General features: G+C 45.9%; 1 protein-coding gene across 2 annotated transcripts; it reads left to right on the top strand.

The window, feature by feature from the left end:
* Nucleotides 1-1962: 1962 nt before the first annotated feature.
* Nucleotides 1963-14293, top strand: CABP1 (calcium binding protein 1; the record flags this gene model as incomplete). 2 transcript variants are annotated; one of them, XM_084217436.1, is made up of 7 exons in its annotated part: nt 1963-2007; nt 6052-6228; nt 9791-9821; nt 10486-10629; nt 11899-12008; nt 12417-12564; nt 14268-14293. In XM_084217436.1, 7 exons carry the CDS (start codon nt 1963-1965, stop codon nt 14291-14293), a joined length of 681 nt encoding a protein of 226 aa, XP_084073562.1. The 2 variants fall into 2 exon arrangements, with proteins under 2 accessions (XP_084073562.1, XP_084073563.1); XM_084217437.1 differs by lacking the exon at nt 6052-6228.
* Between the last annotated feature and the right edge of the window lie 202 nt (nt 14294-14495).

The following is a 14495-nucleotide window of genomic DNA, read 5'->3' as shown; positions in this document are numbered from 1 at the left end:
TTGTTTTCCACCCTAGCATGGGTGGGCTCTGCTATGGAGGTCTTCCCCTCTGTCCCCCTCTCAGTCTGCCCTGGGTACAAGGGGCAGACAAGGAGCGTCTTCCAGCATGTCCTGGTTTTTGTTTTGGAGAGCCTGTGGATCTTTGTGCAGCTCCTAGCAACATCATCTAATGAAGAAGGCATTGGGGGAATCTGAGAGGAGGCTGTCCCACTGCCTTCAGTCTTGGGAAGCTGTTAGTACAAGGAAGAGCAAGAAGCACCATTCCCTATGGCCATGCACTTCTGTCTGTGACTAACTGGAGAAGTTGCAGACTTTTGTCATACTTAGACTCCTAGACTCATCTCCTTAGGTGGAAGAAGCCTCTAAGCTCTAAAGCAGCTGTTGAGTCACCTTAGAATCATACTTAATTTGCCACAGCACCATCAGGGTGGAAGGAGAAATCCCTGCTTTGTTTTGACATTGACAGTTCATCCTTTGTCCTACAGCCCTAGAGCTGCCAGGAGAGTGAGTCCTTGGCTCCTTCACAAAAAGCATGTGGTGCAAGTACTCAGCCTGTGGAGCAGGTCTTTGTAGAAGCTTTTGTTTGGAACTACACTTGCAAAGAAAGATGTGAAATCTTTCAGCTCAACACCAGAGTGTTCAACCAGCCTGCTGTATAACAGGGTGTAAGATCAGTGTCGTCCTGGTCTCCAAGGTGTTTGAAGGAAGTAGCTCTTCATACTTCTTATCACTGTGGAGCTGCAGCTGTGGAGCCTTCACAGCTAAAGGTGCATTCACTGTCCTGCTCAGATACTGTTGCCTGAGTGTGATTATGTGTTTTTTATTCAATTTAAGTCTCTTATCAGACTGAATGCTCTTATGCTCAGCCTGAGATCAGGAAAAAATATACTGGGGACTCATCCCTTTTCTTTCAGAGGTTATTCTACACTACAGGCATAAAGTCCAAAGTTTAGAGCCAGCTCTAGGTTCAGGTGCCTCTTATTTATTCCAGGACTTGGGCTCTTGCAAATGAAATGGATGGATCTGACATCAAAATTCTTTGATTCACATTATCTAACCTGGGGCTGTTTAGATTTAAGATTCAGGCGTGAGCCCGTCTTTGGTCGACTTATGTGGGTTAAACTGCCAACTGATTTTTACTTGCAGAAAGCTGGAAAAACTTTACTGCAAGACTGGCTCAACGTCTCTCCCTTGTGGTTAAATATTACTGTCCTGGGGCCGAGAGTGTTGTAGGGTCCCAGGACTGCTGTCTCCAGGCTTGCTTCCACCGTGACAGAAAAAAAATCAGACACTTCTAGGTCTGCTGGTATTTATAAGCTGAAAAAGGTCCCACCCAGATAAATTGGTCCATTTCTGCTCTGAAAGGAGCTGTGGTCTGCTCCAAGCCCCTAAGTGGATTGCCTTCTGGCCAGCCTAGTGCTGTGGTGATTGAAAAGCCAAGAGGAGTTAGAAGGGGGGTGGGTAGAGATGCAGTGTTCAGAGGCTGTGTGGACCCAAACTAGCTAGATTCACAGAACTCATCACTGAAATCACTTCTTGCATTGCCTCTCTGGTTTAATTCTCCCTGAAACAGCCCTCTCCTATGAGTGAAACAATCTTGCCTGGAGATTGAGGGGGGTGGGAGGGATTTGAACATTAATCTGATGTAGATTATACATCCGCCTCCCTCTCTCCCCCCTTCTCACTCACTCTCTCTCTCTCCCTCTCTTTCTGTCTGTTTCTCTCCCCTCCCTCTCCTTCCTGCTTCATCTCTTCAAGAAAGTGAACATAAAGTAAAATACGGAGAGAGAGAGGCAGAGAGAGAAAAAGCTCCCTGAAGAGGGAAAGCCCCAGCAGCCAGTAGCTGTTTGGATTTGCCTGGTGCTGCCTTTCTTGCTTTGCTCCCAAGGAATACCTTTAATGGGATCAATTGCTTCAGTTCCTTTATAACCAAGTCCACCGGAAAGGCAGCCTCAACATATTATGGGCAACTGTGTGAAGTCTCCTCTGAGAAACCTCTCTAAAAAGGTATGTTCCCTGAATCAATCCAGCCCTGCTTCTTGGGATGGGTGACATTGTGGGGAGACAAGCATGGGAGGTGGGAGAAACACAGAGATGAGTATGAAGGGTGCAGCTTCTTCACCGGACTTTTTCTGTAAGAGCTGCTCATGCAAGTGCAGCCAGTAGAGGCCAGGATGCTGAGAGCCATAATATATATAAATAAATGTGTGTGTAGGCTCGTGTCCTGCTCGCTGTGTGTGTACAGCTCTCCTCTGGATACGTGCAAGCATGTGCTTGTCAATGTGCACAGTGTGCTGGCACACTCCTGTCAGGGCAGGAGTGAGCTTGTGCTCGTGCTTCAGCTGAGAGTTCCCTGCTTGAGTAATCACTGTGTCATGGGTGTAGGGACATATATGCATGTATAGGTGAAGCGTCACGTGTCTGTACATGTTGCCATTGCTGTGTAAGAGTATGCACACCTATGGGCCCAGCTGAGGTACGTGTGTGTCCTTAGCTCTTTACATCTCTACACAGGCATCCTGAGTGCCTGAGCAGGTTTGCTGTGAGTGCAGAAGGCATTTCTGTGTATCACACACATGCCCTTGCTTTTATGGTGCTGTGTGTGCTCACCTGCTGGTGCATGTCCTCACAGAAGTCTGTGTGTAGACATGCACGTTTTTATATCTATCCATCCTTGCATATGAAACAATTAGTTTTGGTATGTGTTTTGGTACAAAAGCATGTTTTTCTCTCTGTTCTGCTTGTCCATGCATCTGTCTGTGAGTGGATACGCTGGGCCAGGGCTGTGTGTTTGTGCATCATGTTGCACGTCAGCGTGGCCCATGTGTCTACATGCTTGGGCCCAGCTGGACTTTGTCTGTGAGCTGCCACATGTATCTGTTAGGCTTCAGCCCACAGTCTACTCTGCTGAGGTTTTGCAGTGGTCCTGGGACAAACTAGATTCAGGAATAATTCTGCTGTTATGGACTGGGTTGAAATGGGAATGACATGCCCCAGAAACATTTCTTCTTTGACTGAGGAAGATCTTACAGCACTGTGTACCTGTCAGCCTCATGGTTCTCACTTGGCAGTGCTGCAAATCTAATAGCTCAGCAAAAAGCTATGCAGTTCATTCTCCATAAATGATAAAGTTATGCTGATCATCCAAAGTATTGCAATGAGATGCTGCCTCTGTGGAGACCTCAATGACAGTGAAATCAAGATGCTTTATCCAGGAGACCTTGCCACCTGGGAAAGCTTCTCTGCAAGGGAGCTGTCTGGGAGAGAGAGGACCTCCATCACAGAGTTTCTTTTGGCTGCATTTTGGCCTCTTCTGTATAGAAACACAATTTGCTTGTTATCTTGGCTGCTGTAAACAAAGCCAGTAATGGCACAGTGTTGCTGTGGGGAAGCTGGGATACTTGATGAGGGAATTCATTACCAAGCAGTTAGGCAGTGCTGAGACCAGTCCTGGGTCAGGGTGACCTGCAGGGAGACGTAGAAGTAGCTGAGGTTCACCCAAATGTTGCACATATGAAAAACCAGCTTGGTTGCTTGTAGGTCGACTTCAACTTGGAATAAAAAGAGTTGGCTGCAGCTGTACAAGGCGATTGCAATTAAAGTCTGACAGGTAGCCAGGCTTGAATTGAAATAGATTCAAGAACCTGTAAATTGTGTTGTCAGTCTTTGAGGTAATTTATGCTTTTATTCCTAAAAGCTGCTTCTAATAACTCACTTTGTGCCTAGTTACAAGGCCTGGGATGTCAGGACTGAAGAGAAAAAGTTGCAAAGCTGAATTAGAGAATTTCTCAGGCGTCACTCTAGTGAGCTATGAAATAAGGCACTCATCCTGACAGGTCCTGGTACTCTGCCATTCTTTTCATTGCAACACACATGATTATAGTGGAGACTTTGCAGATCAGTCTTAACATTGCCCAACCTCACTTGGCTGTTATATGATCCCAGTAATTTTTCTCAGATTTTACTTTGAGCAAACTCATTTTGCTGAAATGGGAAAGAGGGAGGACTGCAGACAGCACGTGTGGAAGCTGCTCTTGAATGAAAGTCTGAACTCTTGAATACATGATTTCAACCCAGAATTTGGCTTTCATGCCCAGGCACCAGCTGGGGTGGCTGATGTTTCTTTGCCCCATACCAATATCACAGCTTCCTTGCCCTCTCTTCTGCGATGAAGAAGGAGCATGGTGAAGGGAACTTGAGTGGATATTTGCAGGAGAACCTCTGAGACTGCTGGCAGAGGGAACATTGAATGCCATAAATCCTGCCTGCAGTGACAGTGCAGGGCAGGGAGCCTTGCTGAGCTGTTCACCTTGGTGAATTCTGGCACTGCAGCAGTTTGTCTGGTCACAGTCCTCAGTGGCTCTTGGCAACTGTTTTGTCAAACTGGCAACCTCTAGCAAGACAGAAAAATAATGTGATGAATATTATGAGGTACTACTGTATAGCTTGGTAATAAACTATTGACTGGAAGTGTCAGCAAACAAACATTTGGAGCTGTGGGGCTTTGCATCCTTCATGTGGCTTCACTGGAATTAAGTACCGATGTGGGGTATTTAGGTGATTCATATTATTTGGTATATTAAACTGAAAAATGTGCCAGGAAATAAAGCTGATAATTTTGAAAATACATGGCACTGATGTCACAAAGCTGTGTAGCTCAACACAGATGTCTTGACATTTAGCTGAGCTAGTAATATGCCATTCATGGATGGATGCTCATCTTTCAGTTTTTTAAGGACAAGTGTCCTATGTGTCAGAATTAATCAGAGACCAATTCCTTTCTCAGCCACAACTGCAATGAAAACGCTTTTCTGCTTCATCATTTTCTTTTCTCCCTGGCTTGCTTTTTGAGTTATTTTTGTTTTGATGCTTGATATTCACATGACATTATACATGAGCAGATTGGTGTAAGACTGTGTACAAAAAGGCAAATTACAAACCATGCATGCAATGTAATAGCACATGACAGACACAGCAAGTAGATACAATAGTGTCAGACAAGTGTGAATGGGGGGTGTTTGTGTCTGGTCTTTTGGCCTGAAAATTTACCTCAGGCTTTCAGGAAAGGGTTAATAGAGACAACGACAAGTGACAGAGCTTCTCTGATCACCCCTGGGAACGCTGGCTGTAAAAGTAGAATCATTCCTGAAGAGGAATCTAATGTATGATTAATGTTTATTCTGTAAAACCAAGGGTCCTGTGGGTTGTGTTGGCTTTTTATAGTTGCATGGGAATATCAGGATAAGAGGTTTTTTGCAGAGCCAGGGAAATGCATTTCTATAAAAGGAAAGCAGCGCCTCCTTATAAAATCCAGTGCTGGATTCTGTTCTGGAGCCTTAGCTTAGCAGGACGTGTGCACTTAGAAAATGTGCAAATGCAAACACTCAAAAATGTTGTGCCCGTGTCTGATCTCCAGTTTGGGACTGTCAGTGATTAAAAGAGTCCAAGGCAGTAAGTGCCTCAAACCCTGAGGATGTAACTAATTAGTAGTTGCACAAGGCAGCGTGAGCCCGCAGTTGGCAGGGCCACCTGATGCTGTAAATGGTCTTCTGAAAACGTGCTAAAGCGTGTGATGCTGTGTTGCTGCAAAGTAACGCGGAGCCTGTGCAGTGGCTCTGTGCAGGCTCTGCCTGGTCTCCTGGGGATGCCCGGGCACGTTTGCCCGGGGCACGGGCTGGCACACGTACTGTTAAGTTGGGATGTTCTTGTCCTTTGCAGCTCATTCAAGGCAGTGTTAACTCTGGGGATGATTGTGGGAGTGTGGCACTTAGGGCTGTGTCTGGGTAGATGTGAGCAGTGCTGAGAGTTTGATGTAATTTCAAAGAGAAATTCTCGTGGTTGGTTGTTCTTTCAGCTTTTGAAAGTGAACTCCTGGACTTACTGCTTCTGTACGAATCCTAATAGGCCGGTGGGGGGGACGCAGTGTGCACCAGATGAAAGAAATTTAGCAATTATGTCTCTGCGAGGCGGTTCAGTAAAACTTCAGAGGAACGAGATGGGGAGGTAACATCCTCTGTTGTGTTGTTTGCTTGCTGCTGGTTGGCTGGGAAGATCCGCCATGACGAGAAGACGAGCTATAAAGCTGTCCAGACGAGCGAAGAGGGGTCGTCGGCTGGCGAGTACCAGGGTCCGCTCATGGTGCTGGCCCAGAACTGCGCCGTCATGCACAACCTGCTGGGGCCAGCATGCATCTTCCTGAGGAAGGGCTTCGCAGAAAACAGGCAGCCTGTACGTAAGTTACACCCAGCGGGGCGAGACACGCACAAAGCCACGTGGACGCGAGTCGGGGATGCGGAGCCGCCCCCCTGCTCCGTCTGCGTGGAGCTCTGTAACTCCCAGCCCTGGATCTCGAGCATTCCGGCTCCAGCTCCTAGTGCAGATACAGTCACAGGCAAATGTCTAACCTGAAGGATGTGCAGATACCCTTGTGCCTAAACACCAAGAAAGGAGGATTCTAAACTTGCAGCTATGGAAAATAGATCCAAGCCTACACTCGAGTAGCCATAATCGTATGAATTCATGAAAACGTTTTAGGACTTCAGGACTTGCATATAATCATATGGACTCAGGAAGAGTCCAGAGCTCAAAGCTGGTATTCCAGCAAGACACCCATCTCTCATTCCCAGGCTCAGATTAGCATTTAAAGCCTATATAGCCAGTTAAATGCAAATCAGGGCATCTGTATTGGGAACAAGCTGTCCATATTTGATACTGTTCCTATCAGTTCACAGAGAGCACACTAGTACCAGCAGATATAAGCAGACAGCTGCCTCCTCACAGATACCCAGACACAATCTCTTGTGCACTGGCATACCCAGCCTGACACTGCAGCAATCCCAGCCAGTTAAACTGAGGAACATCAGGCTGTCCTCATATTTGCAAATAGTGCCAGGCTACCAAATGTTATTACCCTCCCACATGGAGAGAGAGAAATAGCAAAACCACTTCTATTCATTCAGTCACACCTATTGTAAATAGGTGCTCATATGCATCCAATGTATGCATTTATATACAAACAATAAAAATATGTGCTTGTATGTATGCACCCCAATATTGTGTCTTCACAAGAACTAAAACATATTTTTACCCCCAAACATTCTACTTCTACAACAATGTGAATTTAAAGACAAACATTCTAATATGACTAACACACCTTTTATGGATAAGTGAATATGTGCATTGTCAGATATTCACCCAGTGCCTTCCATGTTCTTGTGGTGAAACAAAGCTTACCCCAATTGCCTCAGAACCAGAGGTTTATTGCCTCTGTAAGAAATTTCTGCTTCACTTGTGTGTTGATATGGTCATCTACAGCTGCAGGAGACATGTAGGTCTTTATTTCTGAAACCTGTGCTTCAACCAACAACTCAAAAAAGAGTAATTATGTGTCATTATTGATCAAAAGGCTTTTGTTCTTCCTAACCTTCTGCCACTAAGTGATCACACAGTCCCTGTGCCAGGTCACTAGAACATGAAACACACTCTTCCACAGGTACACTTGCTGACCTGCTCAGAGCCACCTGTCACAGGAGATAGGTCCAGCTCCCTAGTGGACAGCTGGACAAGTGTCCATCCTGCTTAGGCCATGGAAGCTCACTGTACCCTGAGAGGTCTCCAAAATAGGATTAGTGATGTCTCTAAGTACCCTGATGTAGAATAAGTGCATCTAATACACAGCTTTACTTTTACTGACTCTCTAGGCCAACAGGATTTCTTGTGCATAGAACAGAAATAAATGAGGGTAAGACCATTAAGTATAATGGACTCTCTGTGGGTCACCTCTGCTCATATCTAGGATCTTAACTCTTGGAATAGTTTTATTCCTCTTCCCATATGTTCTCCGAAAGCTTTAGAGTGATTCAGCCCATTTTATCCCAAGCAATTTTACTCCTTAATCATTTTAGGGGATCTTTCAAATTTAAAACAGAAAACCTCTTCCTGATGTTAGTTATCACTTGAGTCAGATTTTTGGAGGGACATAAACCCCCACCCCCCCCCCCCCCCTTCTGCATTTGCAGTATCTGGCAAATGCAAATTCTTTGGTGTGCAAAATTAGAGCCAGTGCTGAAGCCCCCCACTTCTGACAAGTGTCAGTTACAATGTGGTCTTCAGTGAGGGAGGAGGAGGAAGAGGAGGAGGAGGAGGATGATCTTGTGAGGACTGTGCTGGAGGAGGGCCCGGGTCCTACCCTGGCCACTGTCACAAGACAGCAGCTACCAAGGGTGAGTCATGGCACCCTTTGCACTGCAGTGCTGGCACTCACAGCCCTGCACCTGCTGTGCACCCAGCCACTGTCTCCAGGGATCAGTGTTTGCAGTCTCTGCAATAAAATGCACAAGGTGCTGGAACTGATCACGGGTGGTTTTCTTCTGTTATTTTATCTAAGGCGGGAGGGCAATTATGCCTCCTGCATCCGGTCTGAGGAGATTGAATTGCTTTATTACTTGGTATTGATGAAAGCAGAACAAATGGGATGACATGTTTGAAAATACCAGGTCTGTGAAGGATGAAACAGCAGAGCCAGCACGCTCCAACAGTTCCATCCAGCACAGAGATGCCTCTGGGAAGGTTATGAGTGGCAAGCTGGTCATTTCTCTGGCACAGCCCACTTCTGCACAGACGTAAACCAGTGTGTGTCCTAGTTTGCTATGCACTCTGAGCAGCTGCCATTAGAGTTTCCAGAGGAGCCTGTGGTTAAATAGCAAAGGATCATCCTTCTCAAACTGATCAAAGGCACCGTCTCCAGGCACATGTGGTGAGGCTGGAGGACACCTGGAAGGCAAGGAGAAACTCCTCACAGTTGAGGGGAAAAGCCGAGAGTGAGACGACAAAAGAGATCGCGTTTCTGTGTTTCCAAATTCTCAGATGTTTTGGATTTGCCTGGGAGCCATGAGAGGAATTAGAAAGGGCATTTAAACCAGAAAGCAGTGCATTTCCATGCTCATCTCTTCTTCCTGGTGCAGTGTTGGAACTTTCCTATACTCTTATATCCTCCCCCTTCTTCCAAGAAATTCAAATTGGATGTTTGAAGTTGCAGTGTTTCCTGAACATGGTGAATCCTTGTCCTGTTTCATTTGTGGATGACCTTGATAATGTATATGTTGTGTGTCTGCCTTCATGACTGGTTTCAAAATGCTTGTATATGGAGTTGAGGCTGGGGGGAAGGGGGAAGTTACTACCTTTTTGTGGGGACAGATTGTAGGAGATGTCACTGAGACATTGACTGTGAGAGACCTCATGGCTGTTGCTGTCCTGCCAGAAGGACAGAGATCAAGCAGTGATCTGAGCAGATGATAGTCTAGACCTGCTGGTTACAAGGACTGCTTCCAGCTGCTTTGATCTGTGTGTGTCAGCAGGAATGGCAGTAGAAATACAATCAGAGCTCCAGAGGAGATCATAACTGCTACAGGGACAGTCTCTGCTCCACAACTTGGTGCTGGGGAATGATGAAGCAGCTTCATGAAGTTGCCAATAATACCATCAGTGGGGAGGCCACAAATTTTTCTGTGTTGGTCCAGGTCTATTCTGTTCAGGGACCACCTGTCATCCCCCTGTCCACCAGATGAGAGGGAGAGGGCTTGCAGAGAAATGTGAGCAGGTTAACACCCCTCTCTTTGGGAAGGAAAGCTGGGAAGCCTTCCTAGGTAGATGGTATTAAACATGTCATCGCCTTCTTGTTTCTTCTCTCACTTTCTGGCTTGTTCCAGAACCCTTTGTACCAGCAAGTGCTATTTTGAAACTGTTTTGTGGCCAACAAATGTCTTTAACGTAATATGTTCTCTTTTTGCAGGATAGAGAACTGCGTCCGGAAGAAATTGAAGGTAAAATTTGTTGCTCCCTCTTTGTCCTCTTTCTCCCTGCCGAGTGAAAACCTATTGGCTGGACCTTTCATGGTGGCCCCCATGGGTTAAAATTATTTGGGGCAAATCAAGGGAGATGATTACTGGAATAATCCCAGTAAAAGAAATAATGTATAAAACTGAAAGAGTTCTGACTGTGAAGGAATTTGCATCCATTCCATATTCTTCAGGGTGAGAGGATAAGTAAGTAATGGGATATTGGTTGTTAGGGAACTGCTGCCCTCCAGCTCCCACAGAAAGTGTTGTGGAGCATGATACTATAATATGTCTCCAAGGAAGCTCTCTTACCTGCTAATCCCTACAGTGAGGGGTATATAATAGACTGCAGAGGTAAGTGTTGGAAAAATTTACTAGCTGCAGTTTCTTTAGGGAGCCCAGTTTAGCAATGAAGTGTTTGTGACACTTGTAGTCCGAGCAAGCTTTCCTGCCAGGAATGGGGCCAGCAGCACTGCTGACAGAAGAGCTTAACTTTGCTCCAGTCATTGCCTCATGTAGGGAGATCTGGTGGGAAAATACTGAGTATCTTAGAGAGTCTGGCTTCATAAAGTGCTGTTTATTCTGGGGAGTTTTCTTGGAAAAGGTATTTCAAGCTGTCACTGACAATATTGTTCTTCCTTTCCCACAGAATTAAGAGAAGCCTTTAAGGAGTTTGATAAAGACAAGGATGGGTTTATTAACTGCAGGGACCTGGGGAACTGCATGCGGACCATGGGCTACATGCCTACTGAGATGGAGCTAATAGAGCTATCCCAGCAGATCAACATGAACTGTGAGTAATACATACCCAGCTGTACCTGCCTGTTGCTGCTGTGCCCTGCATCATTGCCTCAGGCTCTCTTGGTCTCTGGCTGCCTCTTTTTCTTTGGATTTTCCCCCCCTCTCTTCTTTGGTTCTGATTTTCACTTCTTATCATCTCTCCTGTTTGTTTGTGGTCCCTAGAAGTCAATGCCTTTGTTTTTGCTTATCAAAGGGACTGTGTGGACTGTACTGTATATGGGAACAGTGGGTGGAAGGGTTGTCCTTCATGCTTATGCTGTCAGGTATAAAACTGCCCTTAATGTGTGCAGTCAGGCACCAGTGCACAGGTTCTGTGTGTTGTCACATTGAAGCTGTTGTCAGATGGTGTCAGATTGAAGAGTGAGCCTGGGAAGATGGGGATGCTTCATTTAGATGGGTGATGGATGGGCTGTTGGTCTATAGTGGTTTTTTGTGTATCTGCTGTGTGCCTGGGGATGGGCTGTGAGCGAGCTGTGCTGGCAGCGTCAGATGGGAGCATCTGCTGCAGTCGTGGAAAGATGTGACAAATGCATCTGATTCACTGTAACTGTGTTTGTGACCCTTGTCTTTCACCATCATTTTTGTCAGCTCTCATCTGTGGCAGTGCAGGGTATCACCCTCAGCCAGGTGGGGAGAGGCATATTTAGTGCATGTTATTTCTGACACAGGATTATGTTAAAAGGACAAATTACTTGGTCACGGGAAGGAGAACAGCTGTGACATATGCAGCCAGTCACACACAAAAGCAGCTGGTAACCCTGGCACACAAGTGCTTGGGAATTTGAGAGTGCTGCTGACAGCTCTCAGGGCACTAACAAGTAAAAGAACTAATACAATGAATAAGCAGTTGGATATACATTAGCTGCTGTAATGGCGCAGGACTGCACCAGTGCTGCAGGGCACTGCCCAGGCTTTGCAGGAACATCATGCTGTGCCCTTGCCGTGCCCTTTGGCACAGGCACAGCAGTGTTGCTATAAGCACTAGAACGATCAAGCCTCTGATACATACTGTGTGATGCAATAAGGGTGTGACAGTCCATGGCAGCCTAGGATGGAATAACTTGGGCTCATTCTGCCCAGCCAATAATCCAGAAAATACAGGGTGAAACTCTCTCTCCTTTTCTTTCCACTGTTCCACGCCTTGTGTGCTTTGCTTCCTGGAGTGCCAAGCGCTCTCTTGGGGCACACAGAAATGCAAAGTGAATGCTGGTCTTGGCTAACTTATGGAGTTCTTACACACAATCTTTCATCTTGTCCCAAGTGGGTGGCCATGTGGATTTTGAAGATTTTGTGGAGCTGATGGGACCAAAACTTCTAGCAGAGACTGCAGACATGATTGGTGTAAAAGAACTCCGTGATGCCTTCAGAGAGGTGAGTGATGCCTTCTGCATGCCCCCAGAGAGGTGAGCAACACAAGACAGGATAGAGAGAAGACCCACTGGAGAAGAGAAGAGGAGGAGAAGAGAGCAGCACAGTGGAAGATCTAGAAAGAGCCCAGTCAGGCATGGAATAAGGGAAGAGTAGAGAACATTGCTAAGATAAGGGAACTCTTGAGGCAAGGAAAAGAAAAGCTGGTGCAGACACAGCATTTGCAAGGGTTTTCTGAGGAGAAAAGACAGACTGGATGCAAAAGACACTCAAAGGAGGAAAAGGAGGGACACGGACAGAATGGAGAAAATACAGAGCACTTAGGAGCATGACAATACAAAAACCAATCCAGAGCAAGATCCGTTTCCATTAACTGTATTTCCCCTGCTGGTATTTTTCATGTGCTTGCAGTTTGACACCAATGGAGATGGGGAGATCAGCACCAGTGAGCTGCGAGAAGCCATGAAGAAACTTCTAGGGCAGCAGGTGGGTCACCGGGATATTGAAGAGATCATCCGGGACGTGGATCTGAATGGAGATGGGCGTGTTGATTTTGAAGGTGAGAAGGGATCAATGCTCTCTGCCCATCTCCCCTGGTGTGAGTCAGAGTTTCAGATCAGAAGCTGAAGTGGAAGACTTGCATGCTCAGGGCCCATGGTTCTGAAGTATGGAGAAAAAATAACTTCATTTTTTCAGTCAGATGAATTGTTCATTTGTGTATCATTTCTTGCTGCATCTCAGTTTCCATTGGGCCTCCATAATTGGGCCTCCATGGTAAGAGATAGAACCTGTCATACAGAAACAGATCCTGGTGCACACATGCTGTGCCTGCCATTGTTTTATGGGTCATTTTCCTTTCTTTAAATCTATTGCAAGAGCTGTGAGGTGGCTGAATTGCTTTGGAGAATGCATTGCACCTTCCATTTCCTCTGGCTCACCTTTTTTATATGCCTTTATAGAGAATTTGTTTCTGTAGCTTTGTGCCAGAAGATGGTCACGTGCCAGCTGTGCTCACTTATACTGCAGATATCTGATCCCTAGGTGTCATGTTAAATCCTAGAGATAATTAATTTCTTCTCACACTTTTCATGCCAGAAGGACTTTGAAAAATAAGAGTGGTTAGGCTACTATCCTAGCCATTAGCTGTGGCAGGAGCAATATTAATAGAGCCCAGGCGAGGAAGCAGTTGATATCAGACAGCTAAGAAGATATAAGAGCTGGAAGGGTGTGAGAATGTGGCAGGCTGCTTTTTTCCCTGGTAGAAATCCAGATGTCCCTTTACAGTGAGGGTGAAGTACTTGAACTATGAAATTAAAGTAAAATTGACGTCATTTTTTTGGCTCAGCAATATTCCTGGGTCTCCTACATGACAAGGCATCTCAGTCGTCAGGATTACTAAAGCCTCTGAGGGCTTTGAAAATATTAGAATACCACCGGTATCTTCCTAGAAAGTATCTGGTAGCTGCAGTTGTTCTAGTGCACTGGCTGATTACATGACAGTAGCTCTCCTTGTTTCCCACAGCTAAATTATATTAGACAGCTAAAATACATGAAATGCTATCCCAGTATCAATTTCTCTGTGAGTTACCACTTTAGTTGTCAAAGGACACCTCTGTCAATGGAAAAGGAGAAGTCAAGGGGGTAATTTCCACTGCCCTCTTCTTTGTAGAGTCATTAGTTCCTCAGCGATTCAAGTGCAGAATGAAAACACATTTATATTTGATGGCATTTACACTCAATTTGAACAACTGTAATTGACTTCACAAACTGCAGGGTAGTCAAGAAATAGATTCAGGGTATCCTTACAGTTAACGTGTATCTTTAAAAACAAGAAGTCCCTTAAAGTAAACTTTTCTCAGCAAGAACGCCAGTATAGATACTGGCACAACTCTCATGCTTCCCAACACTGGTATCTCTGTGAAGTGGCGAGTTTACTAAGAAATCATACTGTGTTCCCAAAACTGTAGATCAAGGTTCCCTGAAGTTACAGTGAGGGGAGACAATGCTTGCTGTAGTGTTGCACAAAGAGTTCCTTGTGCAAACAAGACCGTAGGTGGCTGGGAAGGAGTCCAAGGCAATGAATTGACCTGCTAGAGGGATCTTATCGCCATATCTAACGCAAGGATTAAAGCCCACGTTGTGTGAGCTCTCAGGGCCAGTCTCGGAGCACACAGACTTTGCTGGCAGCCTGGGGACTCCAGGCTGGGGTTGGGGACCATGGATGCCTTCTGGTTCAGGGCTGTCTTGTGTTGTTGGTTGCAGAGTTTGTTCGCATGATGTCCCGTTGAAGATTATTCTCAGCTAAAGAAGAATCAGCACCTTAGAGAGGGCAGAAGAGGACCTAGATGGAGCATCTAGCCCCGATGTTCCTACATGAAGGTTTATCGGCTGGCTGCAATTAGGACATTGCAAGATGATCTGCTGCTCCTCCCTCATGGTGGTCCCCATGCCCCTCCACCCTTTCACACTGTGAAAGACTTGCAACTTCCT

The sequence above is a fragment of the Fringilla coelebs genome (assembly GCF_963513975.1).
Source record: "Fringilla coelebs genome assembly, chromosome: 17".
Taxonomy (NCBI): domain Eukaryota; kingdom Metazoa; phylum Chordata; class Aves; order Passeriformes; family Fringillidae; genus Fringilla; species Fringilla coelebs.
Note: the sequence above shows the minus strand (reverse complement) of the source record. Positions and strands in the feature narration are given on the sequence as shown.